The sequence below is a fragment of the Mauremys reevesii genome, linkage group 13 (assembly GCF_016161935.1).
Source record: "Mauremys reevesii isolate NIE-2019 linkage group 13, ASM1616193v1, whole genome shotgun sequence".
NCBI classification, from domain to species: domain Eukaryota; kingdom Metazoa; phylum Chordata; order Testudines; family Geoemydidae; genus Mauremys; species Mauremys reevesii.
In genome coordinates this window covers 45,338,879-45,356,580 of record NC_052635.1, presented here as the reverse complement: position 1 = coordinate 45,356,580, position 17,702 = coordinate 45,338,879, and the positions used below count along the sequence as shown (strand labels likewise).

The window sequence follows — 17,702 nt, the reverse complement described above, 5'->3', positions numbered from 1 at the left end:
CATTTGTTTGGGTTTTTTCTTTCCATCTTTAATGCAGCCGTCTTTGGCTACGAAGAGCATCACTCTGCGACATCAACCACAGCACAGAGAGTGTTAGCCTAGCACCTCTGAACACTTGTCCACATCATGAACATCACCACACACTTGGTGGTTGCTACTCAGAAGAGCCTGGAATAGTAGGGGTGTAGGTTGGATTTCAGGTGAAGGGGGGGTTTTCCTGTAGTTGATTTCACTAAAGGTTTTTTACCGTTATTGAATGTGCACAGACCTGTTGGCTCTTGGCTCATGTGACTATTTAAATCTCCTTCTTGAAATAAGCCGGGTTAGGATTCCTGTACACTGGTCTTTCTCAACTTTTCCTCACCTCTGACCCCCAAATCACCCACTTTTTTCTCCCATAACTCTACATCCCAGAATCTATTGTGCTATTTTGGTTCAAAAGGCTTTTGTGATATGTAATGCAACATTACATTTTAGTTCCTTGTCATACATGCAAAAAGTAGGCAAATTTAAAATACTGAACATGTAAAATACGTGAAGACAAACTTACATTTTCAAAAGGAAAAAAAACCGCAAAACTTGCCATAAATGTCCAGAATTGTTGCATATACTTATAAAGCTTTACCAACAGACAGTTGTTTTTTCCAGAATTACATGTGGAAAATAAACCCCTTGACACACATTTATTCTGTTTGCTTTTATGAATTATTTGTACATGTGCTTAGATTGGCATTCTGTTAATCTTTAACGGAGTAATCCTTCATAAATGTTTTATCATATAACGAGAGACCATTTCAATACAATGGGAACTAGCATACATCATGTGAACCCTGTAAGCTAGCACATCATATCTTTGCCTTGACAGAGCTAAGAATCCATAGGGTGTGGAAAACTTAGTCTGCATGTCTGTCAAGAACACATTAAAAAGGAGAGGTTTCCTCTTCTATCTTAGGTACATGGTTGCCGATACCATACTATCTGAGCACCTCACAATCTTTTAATGTATTTATCCTCACAATACCCTGTGAGGTAGGGCAGTGTGATTGTCCCCCTTGTACAGATGAGGAAACTGAGGCAGAGGATAAGTGACTTTCCAAGGTCATTCAGGAGGGTTGTGGCAGGGACTTGAGCCCAGATCTCCCAAGTCCTAGGCTAGTGCTCTAACAACTGGAGCATCCTTCCTCACTTTGCAACCTCTTATTTAAGTCACAGTAATGGATGCGGTGCAAAATCAAGATTTATCCTGCAGTTAGTCTACTGCTGCTGCGGTAAGGGAAGTAGCCATTATGCAACCCTCTCTCCATCCCATAATCAAACTGCTGAGCTTTTCTCCTGGCTGTTCTTTTAACTGCTCTCAATCTCGCATTGTTTATATTTCTGCAGGACTCAAAGGTCCTCAGTCAGATTTTAGGGCTTCTTTGCACTAGGGAAACCCCTGTGCCAAAGAGCTTGTGCATACTGGATGTCTGGATGTGTGCAGCCTGGCTCTGTGTGAACTAATTTAAATGTGCTTGAGTCCTTTTGAGCTTCGCCACCTATAGCGGATGTCTCTGTTGGGTAATACGCTGACACTGGGCTCTGAAATCAGACTGAGCCTTCTTTCCCTCCAGAGATGAGCAAGAACCTTAATAGCAACATGAGAGGGGAATAACCTCAGCCATCAAATTCCTGGAGTCCTAAAGTGGAGCTGAAGCGCAGCCCCAGAGACCACCAGGCCAACAGCTGCATCCAGCACTTAATCTATGTGGCAGGCTGCTTTCCCCTTCCATACCTTCCTGTGCTCTTCCTCGGTGCGTCCTTGTTCTGTTGCTTGAGTGCTGCTGGGTTTGGGGGAGCAGGGAGAGTCGAGGGCTGCATTGGCTTTCTTGTCATGTCTATTCAAATGGAATACAACTCCTATCGGAGGGATCACCCCATCGACAGCCTGGAGAGGCAGCTCATATGCCCCATTTGCTTGGAGATGTTCACCAAACCTGTGGTAATCCTGCCTTGTCAGCACAACCTGTGCCGGAAATGTGCAAATGACATATTTCAGGTGAGTAATCCCAGTTGCAGCCTTCTGCTCCTGGGGGGAAGTTTTTTTTATTTATTTAATCCAATTGATACTGCAGGGTCTTGCGTCTGTGTTTAAGTAGGCAGGAAGAGATCACACGGTTCGAATATGAATTGATCAATTGGGTAGGAAAGGAGAGTGCCCCCAAATTGTCCTCTTCATCAGCTCTTTCCAGCTTCTGCTAAATTTCCACACACAATCCCCTCAGGAAAGGAAATTAATCCACTGAACTCCTTTCCCGCTGGTCAGGGCCGTGTTAGTTCCCTCTCTTAAGGGACCTGGGAGCCTCAGAAACATGAATTTAACAGCCTAGTCTGCTGTGAGGTAGGAGTGAACAATCCCCTGTTCACAGATGGGGAGCGGTGGCAGAGAGGTGAAATGAATTGGCCAAGGTCACACCGGGAGCCTGTGTGATGCCAGGACTAGAATGACGATCATCTCAGTTCCAGTCAAGTGCCTGGACCACAAGACCATCCTTTTACATCTGTCCCATGTTTCCCCATCCTGCACCCCCCGCCCCCAAACAAGGAATAGCTTCTTTTTATAAAGTTAATGTATAGAAAGCTTGAGCAGAAAATTGGGAGGGACCCAGCTAGTGTTACTCATGCATCTGATTCCCCTGCTCAGGGACCAATGTCCTTTTTAAATGTACCTAAATGCCAAGTGCTCCATTTCTAGGGCAAGAGAATATAAAGAGGAGATCTAGTAGTAGCTATGATGGTTGTCTGCTCTAGGCAGTTATAACACACACCTAGCAGTGTTGTAGAGAAGTTTGTGCTTACCTGGCCTCTGACAAAATGACTAAAGTTTCCCCAAAAGTCAGGCAATGTCTTTATGCACAAGAGCGAGAAATGTGGATGAGCTGTCAATAGACATGAGGGGCTGCTGATGCCAAACGTGTTAGGATAAACTATCCTAGTGTGTTCATAAGGAATGGGCTGGCATGTTGGCAGCTCAGTAATACATTTTCTTTGGTGGCAATCTGGGCATTCATAACACATGGCATTTTATTAAGGAGCACCACCACACCTGAGACAGGTCTGTCTGACTGTCTCCATTTTACAGATAGGAAGATGGAGTCACTGATGGGTGAAGTGACATGCCCAAGGCTATGCTGGGAGTCTGTCTGAGCTATGATCACAATATAGATGCTCTTAATCCTGTGCTTGGGCCATTGGATCAGGATCTCTCTCAGCATAAAGTGTTAATGTTCTCACATCACAGCATGCAGGAATGTTGGGTATGGTGATAATTCACCCTGAAGTTTTAATAGCTTTTAACTCCTTCATGGCTCTTTGCTGCTGATCACCACTGACTATGAAGGGCTAATTCCTTATTTGATTGAAATTAACTGAGAAGAACTGAGTGGAATAACTTAACATTTCAAGAGAAGGTTTTCTTTCTGGTAGCAGTACCAGAATGATCTTCTTGAGTCATGTGCAGATGGCTCAGCATAGCTGAGGGGTTATGCATATTCTTATTCCAATCCTTCTGTTGTCCTGGGGGATTTTCATCACCTGTCTTTGGGCTATTAAATATCTTGTGTTGACACTTAGCTACTGCAATCCCTCTCCTTAAAAGTACACGCTCTTCTCACTTTGCTTCCTATGTGACAGGTTTGCAGTGTGCTTCAGGTCATGTGATTCCTATCAAACCAGTCTGTGGTTGGCTGAGCAACCCACCTGTAGCCGCATCTAATGAAGATCATTTTTGTGTTTCAGTCTCGTGGGACAACCTTGGGCTCTGCAGGCCGCTTTCGCTGTCCATCCTGTCGCCATGAAGTGGTCCTGGACAGGCATGGTGTCTATGGCCTGCAGAGGAATCTACTAGTGGAGAACATCATTGATATTTACAAACAGGAGTCAGCAAGGTGTCCCAACACGTTCAGTGTGTGTCTGTGTGTGTGTGTGTGAGAGAGAGAGAGAGAGAGAGAGAGAGAGAATCACTGCACACTCTGTAATGTGTCTCCTTGCAAAATATTGTTCAGCCATTAGAGGTCTCTGTGTACTGTATAATGTTCCAGACAGGTTCCGGTCCCTGGTAAAGAAAGATTGATTTTTAGCTTTGATTTCTATGTGGAAGCCTGGTTGTGTCTATAGTTGACGCTGTTTTCTTTAATCAATGTCTCCTGCATAAGAGCTTTGCTTCCATAGATAACAACAGACTCGCCTCTGCCTCTGTGTAAATGAGATGGCAACTCCAGATCAAATGTGCCCACTTTATAAGTCAAAAAAAGAGTTTTTCTAACTGTTAATTCACTGTGGGATCTGAGAGGAAAACTGGGGGTCTTTCCTTTTTCATGCATCATCACCTCGTACTAAAGGTCTTACAGGCCAAACTGCTTTCTATAGTACCTTTGCCTCTGGGGCGTTTGCATGTCTGCAAGTAGAACGTAGCAAACAATTCTGTTGATGACCCATGAGCAGGAATAGAACCTGCTCCCTGCTCTCAGCTGGGTTGACTCTGCAGGGCTAACAGAAGTAAAAAAGTGGGGGAAGCTTCCTTACGAACATCAGCAGAGCTGAGGTGCTGATGGGATAGATTGGTGGGGTAAGAAACTGTCATTTATGCGAGTGCCCCATTGGTGTACGTATGCATCGTGCGAGACAGTCCCTGCCCCAAAGAGCTTACAGCGTGAGGAGACAAGACAGACCGAGGCTGAGAGGGGCACAGAGTGGGAAGTGACAGGCCCTCAGTTGTGGGCTGGGAGCAGAACCCAGATCTCTGGACCTCCTTCTGTCCACTTGTTCATTTCCTGTTCCTGCTGATTTTGGTAGGACAGAAATGAGGTGAGCCTCTTTGGTGCTAACACCAGTGCAGAACTCCTAGAAGAGGCACTGCTCACCTGGCTTTGCAGCTGGTTGGTTTCCATTGCCCTGGAGCAGGGCTGGGCAAACTTTTTGGCCTGAGGGCCACGTCGGGGTGTGAAACTGAATGGAGGGCCGGGTACGGAAGTCTGTGCCTCCCCAAACAGCCTGGCTCCCGTCCCCATCCGACCTCTCCCTCCTGACTGCCACCCTCAGAACCCTGACCCATCCAACCCCCCCGGCTCCTTCTCCCCTGACCGCCCCCCGGGACCCCACCCCCTATCCAATCTCCCCTACCCCCCTGAATCTCTGCACCATCCAACCACCCCTACTCCCTGTCCCCTGGAACCCCCTGCCCCATATCCAACCCCCCAGCCCTGGTCCCCTTACCATGCCGCTCCAAGAAGCATGTCTGGAGCCACTCCTCTCACCATAGCCAGACATGCTCCTGCACTGCAGGAGCGTGCAACCCCGCCACCCAGAGCGCTGCCCGTGCGCTGGTGAGGCTGCAGAGGAGTGGGGACAGCAGGGGAGTGGCCGGGGGCTAGCATCCCCAGCTGGGAGCTCAAGGGCCGGGCAGCACAATCCCATGGGCCGGATGTGGTTTGCAGGCCATAGTTTGTCCACCTCTGCACTGGAGCCTGGGTCTCAGTACTGACTTCTCAGCATGTAGCATCTACCCTATTGGGCTTCAGGTCTTGGGACTGGTAGGGGGAATTAAAAATAAAACCCCATCTTGACTTTCCACCTTTCTGCCTCTCTCTCCCATGCCCTCTCCCCCCATTTAGCTCCAGACCTCTGTTAAAGACAGAACACCCCAGCTGCGAAGAGCATGAGGAAGAAAAGATCAACATCTACTGCATGACGTGTGGGGTGCCCACCTGCTCCCTCTGCAAGGTCTTCGGGGAGCACAAGGAGTGTGAAGTAGCTCCCCTGTCTGACATCTACATGAAACAGAAGGTTGGCCTCTCCCTGGCATTTGCTCACAGGGGTGCCTGGTACCTGGATCATTGCTACCAGGTTGGAGGGGAGAAAGTTGGGCATCTCGTTCTTACAGAGCGCAGACTTTTATCCACTCCAGGCTCTGCTGTGAGGCTCCTAGACAAAATGAAGATTTAAAATGATGCCTATATACCAGCAGCTCTCCCACTGTAGGTCCTGTCCACTAGAGAAGACTGTTCAGAAGCTTCAGGTGCTGAGTTCAGTGTTACTGTTCATTCATTCCACTAGTACATAGGGACTATACAGAACATGCAACAAGCTAGACCAGAGGTTCCTGGGGGTAGGGAGATGGTGCACACAGTATGCCAGCACTGTCCACCTAAGGATCTCAATGACTTTTATGCTCATTAATTAAGGCTTACAGCACCCATCAGGCACATGTTATCTCCTCCTAACAGATGGAGAAGCTGAGGTATGGAGGTAAGGCCATGAGTTCCTCAAGGTCACACTGGGGTCAGGATGCTGTGGGTCTCCTGATTCCCATCCTACACTCTAACTTGCACTTGGTGAGAGAAATTCAAAGCCAGACTGTGTGTTTTTTTTGGGGGTGGTGGTGCTGTCAGCAGATGTACAGAGAATTAGATGGGTCTTGGGGTGGGGTGGGAAGATACTGATGTCTTATTTATCCAGCACCCCCCTGGAAGAGGTGCTTGGGAACACTACACAAATGGTGACAGCATGAAGCCATTCCCTCTTGTCTCTGAAAATGTCACGCTTGCCTTCCACCACATCAGACACCTGTGCTGGGAACCAGGGTGGTGGTGAACGAGGGAATGGTCTGTCGCAGCGCCAGGCTCTTTGGAGCCTGGGTCATCTTCTCCCGGTGTCTTGTGCGTTGCTGGCCATGTTCTCGGTGCTGAATAGTAAATGATCTGAGCGCTCTCTCTCCCCCACAGTCTGCGCTGACAGATGGGATTGGAGCCCTGGTGGCCACCAATGACAGAATCCAGGCCTTCATTGATAACTTGCAAGGCACATGCAGGAACATCGAGGTACTGCATGCAGGTCCTCGGGATCCTTTTTGGGGAGGGAGAGCCCCATAAAACAGTTCTGAGCTCAGAGAGGGGCAGCTCTTTAGGCCCAGATAGGTTGGAAGCTCCTGCTGTTGGCACAGATGCATTTTTCCTTTAGTTTGCTGCATTTGAAGACGACCTGGAAAGCCAAAGTCCCCGTCTGCTCTGCATGGACGTTCCATGACAGGAGGTTGCTGTTATGTCCTAACAGTTGTTTTTCTTTGCACTGTGATAAAATGAGTGATGTTTCTCTGGCTGGCTGCGGGGCTGCATTTCAGTGGCCAAGTGCCTAAGATATCGTTCTAAGGTACCTTCCATCTGAGGCTGCCAAAGGGCTCTACTGGCAATAATGAATTAAGCCTCCCAACCTCCCCGTGAGGTAGAGAAGTTCCTTATCCCCTTTTACAGTTGGGAAGCTGGGAAGCAGTGGGGATGCATCTTGATCACACAGTGCTGGATCTGGGATTAGAACCATGGAGTCCTGACTCCCACAGCTAAGCTGCTCAGGGGTGTTTTTTTTTTTTTTTGTCAAAAGTTTCACATGCACATGCAGGAACATCGAGGTACTGCATGCAGGTCTTTTGACTTTTGCTGTAGTTTCAGCAAAGTCAAAGGTCTTTGCTGATTTTTGTGTTTGCTTGATATTTTAAATTTTCCATTGGGATAAAGGATATGAAATGCTTCATTTTGCTTTCAGTCAGCCCAGCTTGAAATATTTTGGTTTGGTGAGCTGACCTGAAACATTTCATTTTGAGTCAGTCCAACATGAGACTGTATTTGCCTGTAGAACTGTGGAGTCTCATGTGAGATGTAGTTTGGGTATTTTGTGCTCCCATTCTCTCATATGGGGCAGGCTCCTTGTCTGGACTGCATCTCCCATGATGCATGTTGATCTCAGCTGACTGATCAGCATAGTCCATTATGGGAGTCACTTGACTGTGGCACAGGAAATGAACTCCAGAAATGATGTTTCCAAATTCGCATTTTTTGGAATGTTTCATTGGGTGAATTTTTTTTTTTTTGAGATTTCAACTTCATCCCAACTAAAACAAAGGTCAAAATATCAGAATTTCCCACGGGATGGAAATTCCAGTTTTCACTCCGCTCTACCCAGATCTTTGCTTTAATTACAAAATCATGCTTCTTCCTATATAGCTTTGGGGGGCGTTGGAATCCATTTTTTTAAAATGCTCAATGCAAATGTCAGATGATCCAATATTACTAATGAAAAAGTATATTCAGCCCGGGCTCCTCACCTCATGAATCAACTGTCCAAACCTATATCTAAGCCAAGCCAATTGAGCTGGTGACTGTGCTGTTTGCATCCTTCGAGCAGGACAACAGCAAGGCCCAGAAGCAAGCTCTGTGTGAGAAGTTTGACCGCATGTATGCCATCCTGGAGGAGAGGAGGAAGATCATGCTGCAGAGGATCACCTATGAACAGGAGGAGAAGACCCAGCACCTGAAGTCCCTCACCAGGTCATACAGTGAACACATTGAGTCATCTTCCAAGCTGGTGGATGCAGCGTTGCAGTCCATGGAGGAGCTGCAGATGGCCGTCTTTGTGCAGGTAATGTGGCAGGAGGCTGAGTGGCCATCGTCATCTCGTTCAACCTTGGGTCTCCTATTGCCAAGGAGAACCAGTATGCTTTGTTTCCCAGAGCCAAGAGATGAACAGGGGAGGGGGAAGTCATGAGTAGGACAAAACTGACTTTAAAATACAAGCAATCATTGCTTTTCAAGGCAGACTTGCAACTCTGTGCCATGGGAATGGAGTCGTATCTTCCTTCCCACCAACACCTTGATAGCTTTGAGTCACCCACTTGCTTGAGATCCTTCAAATCCAGGAAGGCGTGGCTCTGGAATAAGGAGTTGGCACCACTTTTAAGGCAGAGGAAACCTAGGCCCTTGAGCAGACAGCTTCTGTAGGGAAAACCCTAAAAACAGCCAGGCTTGAGGAGAGCACTTGTGCTTGTTTGGGTTCACAATTAAGCCAAACCCCAAATGTGGTGTATTGGATTTATACACAGTGTGTATCCTTTATAAGGAGCAGGCTGGGCAGGGATGGTGTCCCGAGCCTCTGTCTGTCAGAAGCTGGGAATGGGCAACGGGGGATCGATCACTTGATGATTCCCTGTTCTGTTCATTCCCTCTGGGCCCCCTGGCATTGGCCACTGTTGGGAGACAGGATACTGGGCTAGATGGACCTTTGGTCTGACCCAGTGTGGCTGTTCTTATGTGGGAACTCCACCTGTTCTGTGTGTGTGTGTCTCTCTCTATCTCTCTCTCACACACACAAATGTGCACACACTCGCCATGTTTTTACCTTGATTTTAGTTCTATTCCCATAATCTCACCTTTCTTCTCTTCTCCTTTTCTGGCTACTCAGAATGCCAAAGTTCTCATACAGAAGTAAGTAGAACTCCTTATTTTTACATTCACATTCTGACCCCAATTTCTCTGAGGGACTGGATCATCTCGGGTTGTATCTTCATTTCCTTTCCCAGAATTTCCGAGGTGACCCAGAGCTGTGAAGTGGAGGCGCTGGAGTCTGGTTATGACAATATGGAGCACTATGCTGTGGATTTCAATGCCGAGGAGCGGGTGCTGTATCAGTTGGACTTCATTAAAGGTGAGAGGAAATGATCCAGGCTGGTCAGAAATGGGAGTCTTGGAGAGGAGGGTTTGCTGGTCTGTCTGTATGTTCACAATGCTCCATTCACCGTGGTATCGGGGGCTACTTCAACCAGTATAAAAACCTTCCTTCTTTTCTTGATTCTAACGTCACTTGTGTCCCAGTTCTGCCACCTTGTCCATTTCACTGGTGGCTGATTTCAGTGGGACAATGTGTACTCCTGAATATCAGTAAGGGCGTCAGAATCCAGCCATTGTCCTGTCTTTGTCGGGGAGGAGCCGAGAGCCTTTTTCCTTGCATTGGACACTTGTCCCTGTTGCACCTACCAGAGGCCTGTGGCTGCTCCTCTGGAAGCCGCCTCCTTGGGGTTCTCCACTCTGTGTCCTGGGATGGACGCATTGGAGGTGCAGTGCTGTGTTCATTGGGTGCATTTCTCATGAATGAGTGAAGGAAAGAGACAGGGAAGGAGCAAGACAGCTGGTGAGCAAAGAGAATGAGAGAGACACTGTAGGATGCCACAGAACCAGCGCCTCGTGGTACCTTTGTGCTGTGTTCAGTTGGGGAACCTTGTCCTCCTAAGGGAGAAGCACCCAGGGTTGAATCCAAAGCCTGCTGAGCTCAGTGGAGATGTTCCTATTCACCCGAATGGGCTTTGCATCAGGGTTCTAGTCTCTATTCCATTCTGGGTGCAGAAATCCAGCTCGGCTTACTCTGACCCCAAAGTTCCTTTGAGAAGGGAACAGGAATCCAGCTCGGCTCCTTCCCCTTCAGCAGAATCCCCATTCGAGTTGTTCTTCCCCAGAGTCCATTCATGCTGGGGAGGGACCGCCATGTATTTTCAGTAATTCTCCTATTTCCCTGTAAATCGATAGAGGTTGGGGTTTCCCTGCTCTGAGACTTCCTCAGCTGACAGTTCTGCTGGTGGCCAGCGTCTATGAAATCTAGGTGTCTGTGCTCATCTGGACTAGGTGCTGTCTGCCTCCCTTTCACATTGCCAGGGCTGTGTGTTATCCTTGCAGTTGATGAGTCTGAAGAAGGCGCAGAGGAAGGAGAGGAAGATGCTGTGGGGGGGGATGCTGAAGGTGCAGCAGCAGAGTCTGTGGCAGAAGGGCAAGTGGCCAGCGGTGAGGACAGAGAGGAGACTCTGAATGTCCCTGTGGATGGAAAGGGAGAGGAGGCCGAGGGAAAAGCCCTGATGTTGAAGGAGGCTGAGAGTGAGACTGCTGGGGAAGCTGATGCCATGGCTAAACTACCTGGTTCAACTCAAGCTGCGGAGTCGGATGTCCCAGCTGGCAAAGAGGGAGCTGAGAATGAGCCGGGCACTGCCCAGCAGGTAATGGCTCCAGGACTCTCCTGATCATGATAACAGTGATGCAGAAGGACCCGGGACACACACCTGCTGTGGTAGGAGTGTCCTCTCAAAAGCAAAGATACACACTCATGCATGACATACAAGTGAGGTGTGTATGCATAGCCAAGCGTGTGTGACATGGCAGTGCGCACATGTGTAATAGCAGCAAAGAGTCCTGTGGCACCTTATAGACTAACAGATGTTTTGGAGCATGAGCTTTCGTGGGTGAATACCCACCTCGTCGGATGCTGCAAAACGCCTGTTAGTCTATAAGGTGCCCCAAGACTCTTCGCTGCTTTTACAGATCCAGACTAACAGGGCTCCCCTCTGATACTTGACAACGTGTGTAATATAATCCCCGTTCGGGTGGTCTAGGCCAATGGCCCTCATCTTCTCCAGACCAGAACCCCCACCCCCATTGAGCAGCCTGGTGCTTGACTGTCCTGAGACCGGTTTGCACCCCCCATCCTACCCCATCCTGAGAGTGCTTCACAGAGGAGCTGCAGAGATGAGGGCGTGGAGGAGCTGGGGATTAATGACATCCTGCCCCCCGCCCAGGCTTGTTCCAGGGATGGATGGGGTCATTAAAGACACCGGGCCCTACAGAGACGTTGTGAAGCAGCACACGTTGTCCGAGAAGGAAATAACCTAGGCAGGCCATTCGGCCCATCTCCCCCACGTGTTGACAAGGCACCTGGGATAAATCCCTTGCCCTTCCCCCCCCCGACCCCCAGCTCTTCTCACTGCCTCCCCTCCCCGGTGTTTGCTTTTTAGGAGGATGCGGCTGGGCCGGGCGGGGCTGCTGCAGACTCTCAGGGGGCCGGGGCAGAAGCTGCCGCCTCCAGCAGCGCCTGGCAAACGAGCGCCCCAAGTCTCGCCCTCCAGAGTCCTCCCCGGGGAAACGCCCTCGACAGCCCGGCTGACTCCGCAGCGACCGAGGAAGCCGCTTGCTTCGGCCCAGCCGAGACGTTCAGCACCTCGGACAGCTCCGCCGGGACCAGGACGGAGGTTGGCCCAAGCGAGTGCGGTGCCAGTCCCGCCAAAGGCAGCGCGGAGCGGGGACCGGCTGGAGCATCTGGCTCCGGGCAGGTCAGTGAGAGCCCGAGTTGGAGGCACTCCGGTGTCACTCCGGCTGGGGTCCGCTGATTGCACGGGGCGTATGGGGCTGGGAAGCGCTCCGGGAGTTTTACACCCAGCGCCAGAACCGGACGGGAGCTGGGAACAAGTTTCCATCCACGTGGTGGTTTGTTTTTTCTTAATGGGGAGAAAAATGCGGATTTGGCAACGAGGAATCATTTGTGTCAGTTTCACCTCAATTGTTGGGGCGGGAATTCCCTCTTCCCCCCCCCCCCCTAAAATAATCCAAATCATCCACATTTGATTTGGGCGTTTTCAAAATGAAACGTTTCCATGGTTTTGGTCTGAAATGACATTTTTGGTTTCGAAATGCCTTTTAATGTCGTTAAAGGAGCAAGACCAAAAGGTTTCTAAAGAAGCCTGAAACGGAAAGGAAACATGTCATTTTGGGTTGAAGAAACACATTTAGTTTGACCCGATATGATCTTTTTATGGACTTTTTGATTCACTGAAAATTTTGGACATTTTTTCTTGTTTGCCCTGAAATAATCCCTCCCCTCCCCCCAATTTTTGGCATTGTCAGTGAACTGAAAAACCTGTTAGTCTCCCAGCTCTAAATGTAAGTGCTGGGGGTTTCCTTTATTATTCAGGAAATGTTTTGGAATCTTTAATTTCTGGGTAGTCAACATGATGGGTGGGATCTTCATTCAATGCCTTACCCATGGAAGGCTCTGGGACCAGTTCAGCACCACCCGACCACTGCACTGCAGCAGCTGTGATGGGTCTGACTCCAAAACCTGGTGTAACTTGTGTCCTTTAGCTCCAGAGGAGACAGTGCTGCTGGCCAAGCTGCAGCAATAAATCCCTGAAGAAGTGGGAAGGGAAGAGAATGCTAGGAATCATCCCCCATCACTGGTCATATATTAGTCTTCCCTATTTTCACACTGAGCACTTGCTTTTGCAGGCAGAGTTCTCCAAATGCCAGAAACAATCCTCTGGCTGTTAGAATAATAGAATTATGGAAAAGTAGGGCTTGAAGGGACCTCAAGAAGTCATCAAATCCAGCCCCCTGCACTGAGACAGGATCGAGTTATCCCTGACAAGTCTCTGTCCAACCTGGTCTTACAAACCTCCCATGATGGGATCCCTTGGAAGCCTATTCCAGAGCTTAACTATCCTTATAGTTAGGTAAACTTTCTAAATTTCCCTTGCTGCAGATTAAGCCCATTACTTCTTGTCCTACCATCAGTGGACACTGAGAACAATTGATCACTGTCCTCTTTCTAACAGCCCTGAACATATTTGAAGACTGTTATCAGATCTCCCCTCAGCCTTCTTTTCTCAAGATGAAACATCCCCAGATTTTTTAACCTTTCCTTATAGGTCAGGTTTTCTATCATTTTATAGCTCTCCTCTGGTCTCTCTCCAATATGTCTGTATTTTTCTTAAAAAATGGCTCCCAGATTTGAACACAGTACTCCAGCTGAGCCCCATCAGTGCAGAATAGAGTGGGACAGTGACCTCCCATGTCTTACATACAACAGTCTTGTTAATACACCCCAGAATTATATTAGTCTTTTTTGCAACTGCATCACATTGTTGGCTCGTATTCAATTTATGATCCACAAAAAACCCATATCCTTTTCAGAAGTACTACCACCTAGCCAGGTATTCCCCATTTTGAAATTGGGCATTTGGTTTTTCCTTCCTAAGTGAATTACTTTGCACTTGTCTTTATTGAATTTGATCTTGATGATTTTAAACCAATTCTCTAATTTGTCAAGATCATTTTGAATTCTAATTCTGTCCTCCAACGTTCTTGCAATGCAACCCCTCCTAGCGTGGTGTTATCTGCAGATTTTATAAGCATACTCTCCACTCCATTATCCAAGTCTTTCATTAAAATATTGAATAGTACTGTACCCAGGACTGGCCCCCCTGGGACCGCACTAGGTGTGCGCTCCCATTTTGACAGCAACTCATTGATAACTACTCTAGTCTTTCAATCAGTTATGGACCCACTTAACAGTAATTTCATCTTCACCACATTTCACTAGTTTGTTTATGTGAATGTCATGTAAGACTATGTCAAAAGCCTTTCTAAAATCAAGATATATCATGTTTACTGCTTCCCCCTCATTTCCTAGGCCGATAGCCCTGTCAAAGAAGGAAATTAGATTGGTTTGACATGATTTATTCTTGACAAGTCCATGCTGGGTATTGCTTAGAACCCTATTAAAGATTCATAGATTCCAAGGCCAGAAGGAACCATTGTGATCATCTAGTCTGACATCCTGGGTAGCACAGGCCAGAGAACTACTCCACAAGTAGTCCCTAGAGCAGAGCTTTTAGAAAAACATCCAGTCTTGATTTAAAAATTGTCATTGATGGAGAATCTACCACGACCCTTGGTAAATTGTTCCAGTGGTTAATTACTCTCACCATTACAAATGTATAATTTATTTTCAATCTGAATTTATCTAGCTTCAATTTCCAGCCATTGGATTGTGTTATACTTTTCTGCTAGATTGACGAGCCCATTATCAAATATTTGTTCCCCCATAAAGATACTTAGATGTCACCTCTTAACCTTCTCCTTTATTATTATCCTCTAGCTGCATACAAACTGATTGACAGTATCTTTCCAGGCGTTGAAGTTAGGCTGACTGGGTTATAAATCTTCAGGTCCTCTTTGTTCCTCTTTTTAAAGATAGGCACTACGTTTCCCCTTCTCTGAATTTCTGGGACCTCACCCATCCCCCAGGAGTTCTTGAAGATAATTGCTAATGTTTCCAAGATTACTTCAGATCCTTAAGTACCCTAGCATGAATTTAATCAAGCCCTGCTGACCTGAATATATCTAACTTATCCAAATATTCTTTAACCTGTTCTTTCTCCACTTTGGCTTTCATTGCTTCCTCCTTGTTGTTAATATTGATTGTGTGGAGTATCTGGGCACCGTTAACCTTTTTAGTGAAGACTGAAGTAAAATAGGCATTAAAATCCTCAGTCGTCTTGATGACATCAGTTATTAGCTCTCCTTCCTCACTAAGTACAGGACCTACACTTTCCTTCATCTTTCTTTTGCTCCTAATGTATTTAAAGAACCTCTGTTCACCTCAGTCTGGTTATTACACTTCCGGGTCTTTCTGAAGATCGGCCTTTTCAAAGAGAACCTGTCCAGGATCAGGGAAGCAGCCACTGGCTCGCTTTTCGTCCTTCTCTCAACTATGAGATACTGGGCCAGATTCTATGTAACTATTCACCTACAGCCATTAAGAACTTTGAGGTACACTCATGTGAAGGGTTAATATCACTGACAACTTCTTTGCCAGCACAGACTGCGCATAAATGGCCCTGTTTTAACAATGAAACTATTCTTCCCATCCCCAGTGGAAATCGCAGGTTTTGGGTATTTCTTACATTTTATTTTACAGATGGGAAAAATGTACTTTTAAAAAAATAGCCCAGAATAACTCCCAAGCATTATCCCTGAAAAGCTTCTTGATGATCAAACTTTATTTCCCTTCTAGGCTGGGGAACCTGAACTGCTCTTGCCTGCTCCAACTAAATGTATTTTTAGACTCTCTGTTCCTGTCCTCCTCTTTCTGAAGTATTGTTACGATATAATGATGCTCTGCACTTGTGCAGCACCTTTCATCTCAAAGGCTCTTGCAGAGATGGGTGCTAGTTTCCCCTTCTGTAATGGAGATTGAGGCCCTGTGAGGACAGATTTTCAGACCATGGCCTGTGCATGCATCAGGTAATTGCTCATGCAAATTGCTATTTGGATGGATTTGCACCAAGTTACTGAACTTGCACTCACAGATTAAGCACCCAACCTGTCTGAAAGTCCATTCCACCATGAGCTATCAACCTGGGGTTGTTTAGATCCCAGCTAAGTGGAAGGGAGTGGAGGGGGCAATATGGATACAGTTGAGAACCACTGCTCAGGGTCATCTCAGTGTCCTAGTCTCTCTAGCTGGTTCTTTAAGAACAGACAGTCAGAGAGAAGCACTCCATCTTTCAGCCCGCTGAGGCCAGAGCGGGGTAGGACACAATAGGGCACAGACACACAATGAGGGTCACCACCAAAATGATTCCTGCAGAAAAATGAAAATGAGGTGAGATTCCTAAAGGCCTATTTTGATGAGTCTTGAATGCTACAGTAAGCAATTTTCAGCAGCCAACGAGAGGGGCTCCACATCTCTGTGTGATGTAGTGGGCTTTGGTGCTGGAATGTGTGAGCTGCCTCACAACGAAGGGCAGCTGAGAGGCCTGGGGAATATGGCATATTATGATTAATTGTATTACCCGAGCTCCTAGGAGCCCTGCTTATGGACCAGGACCTTATTGTGTTAGGTGCTGTACAAACATAGAACAAACAGATTGTCCCAGCACCAAGGAGCTTACAGGATTGACAGGAGCTGACGGACTAGCACCTGCCTTGCTTGCTTCTATGTTTCCTACAGAGAGGGTACCTCTTGCTGTCTGTTGTACCTCCCCATTCCTTTGCCTTCATTCCCACCTGATCACAGCATTGTGTGTGTGTCTCATTCTCCACCAGGCTGTAGCTTTCGGCCTTTCAGTGCTGGCCTGGGTGATCATCCTGACACACCTTTGGAACTCAGTGGGCATGTGGCTTCTCTGGGGCTGGGACTGTGGCATTTCAAGCCAGGTATAATACCCTGAACCACAGATGGTTACTGACCTTCCTCATTCCCCCCCGCTCCGTTAGAGAGCAGGTCCGAGCGTTCCAAGGGCTGGGATGAGGAGCTTGCCCTGCTCTCTGGAGCGGCACTGAATACATGCTCCTTCCTGCTTTTCCAGGACCCCTCTGTGGTGGATGGGAAGAGTGAAGAAACCAGTGAAACTCCATTTGAGAGTAACTTCAATCCTTCTCTGTGATGTCAAGACAAGGTGGGTGCAGAGCTCTTTCTGCTTCCTGGGGTGGGCGATTCCCCACTGCCCCCAATCCCTTGCCCTCCTTTTTCATGGGCAGAGCCACCCTTGGCTGAGACTGGGCAGGGAGACACTGGGTAATTTGCACTGCTTTCTTACCCCAGTAATAGTAATTAATACATTAGCATCCTGATATTCGGAGGCACCGAACACCTACAGCTCGGACACAAGTTGTAGGTGCTCAGCACAGCTGAAAGTCAGGCTTTTTGCTTCTAATTTGTAGGGAAGTTCTCGGCGTGTTTGGCTACTCTGAGCTTCTGCACATCAGAATGGTCCCTTCTGCCCCCCGACAGCTCTGACGTTAGTGCTCTCCATCCAGCATGGATGTGCCAAAATGTAAAATCTGCATTAAATATGCCATGGGAAAGCCATGTAAAATCCTTAGCTCTTTCGTGTCTCTGCCTCTGCCGTGCACAGTCTTCCTCCCTGCATTTCAGAGCCCTGGTCTAGCAGGGGAGTCTGGGAAGACTAAAAGGTTGTTAGACGCCCAGCACTGATGTTCATTTGTTTTTAGCATTGAACTCTATTTCCGTGCAACGGACTCTCTGGACATTGCTGTTGCTGTGTGAATGGCTTTCATTCAGACACTAGAGAACCCAGCTCAGACATCTAACATGAGTGTGTTGGTTTTTCCCAGACTCACCTTCCAAGCTCAATAGCTTAAAACCACCAGAGTTAGAGTGTCTTGTTTCCCTGGTGAATTTTTCTGATCTGAAAGCTCACGTCCACCCATCTGGATTTTTGTCTGGAAGAAGAGAAGGCGGCTGGACTGGATCATGGGAGCAAGTGACGGGTGGCATGT

At 47.6% G+C, this 17,702-nt stretch overlaps 1 protein-coding gene across 1 annotated transcript; it reads left to right on the top strand.

Moving 5' to 3' along the window:
- Positions 1-1,882: 1,882 nt before the first annotated feature.
- Positions 1,883-16,846, top strand: LOC120380176 (tripartite motif-containing protein 54-like). Its single transcript, XM_039497662.1, has 10 exons — positions 1,883-2,048; positions 3,767-3,923; positions 5,655-5,820; positions 6,759-6,854; positions 8,212-8,445; positions 9,265-9,287; positions 9,383-9,507; positions 10,530-10,843; positions 11,636-11,950; positions 16,769-16,846. The coding sequence occupies exons 1-10, from the start codon at positions 1,883-1,885 to the stop codon at positions 16,844-16,846; spliced, it is 1,674 nt and encodes a 557-aa protein (XP_039353596.1).
- The last annotated feature ends 856 nt before the right edge of the window (positions 16,847-17,702 follow it).

Bases quoted from the DNA above. Each gene is read 5' to 3' on its own strand.
- LOC120380176 (XM_039497662.1), top strand. From the start codon at position 1,883: ATGGAATACAACTCCTATCGGAGGGATCACCCCATCGACAGCCTGGAG. The intron at 2,049-3,766 runs GTTGCAGCCTTC...AGATCATTTTTG, and splicing joins ATTTCAGGTGAGTAATCCCA to TGTTTCAGTCTCGTGGGACA. The intron at 8,446-9,264 runs GTAATGTGGCAG...CTGGCTACTCAG, and splicing joins AGATGGCCGTCTTTGTGCAG to AATGCCAAAGTTCTCATACA.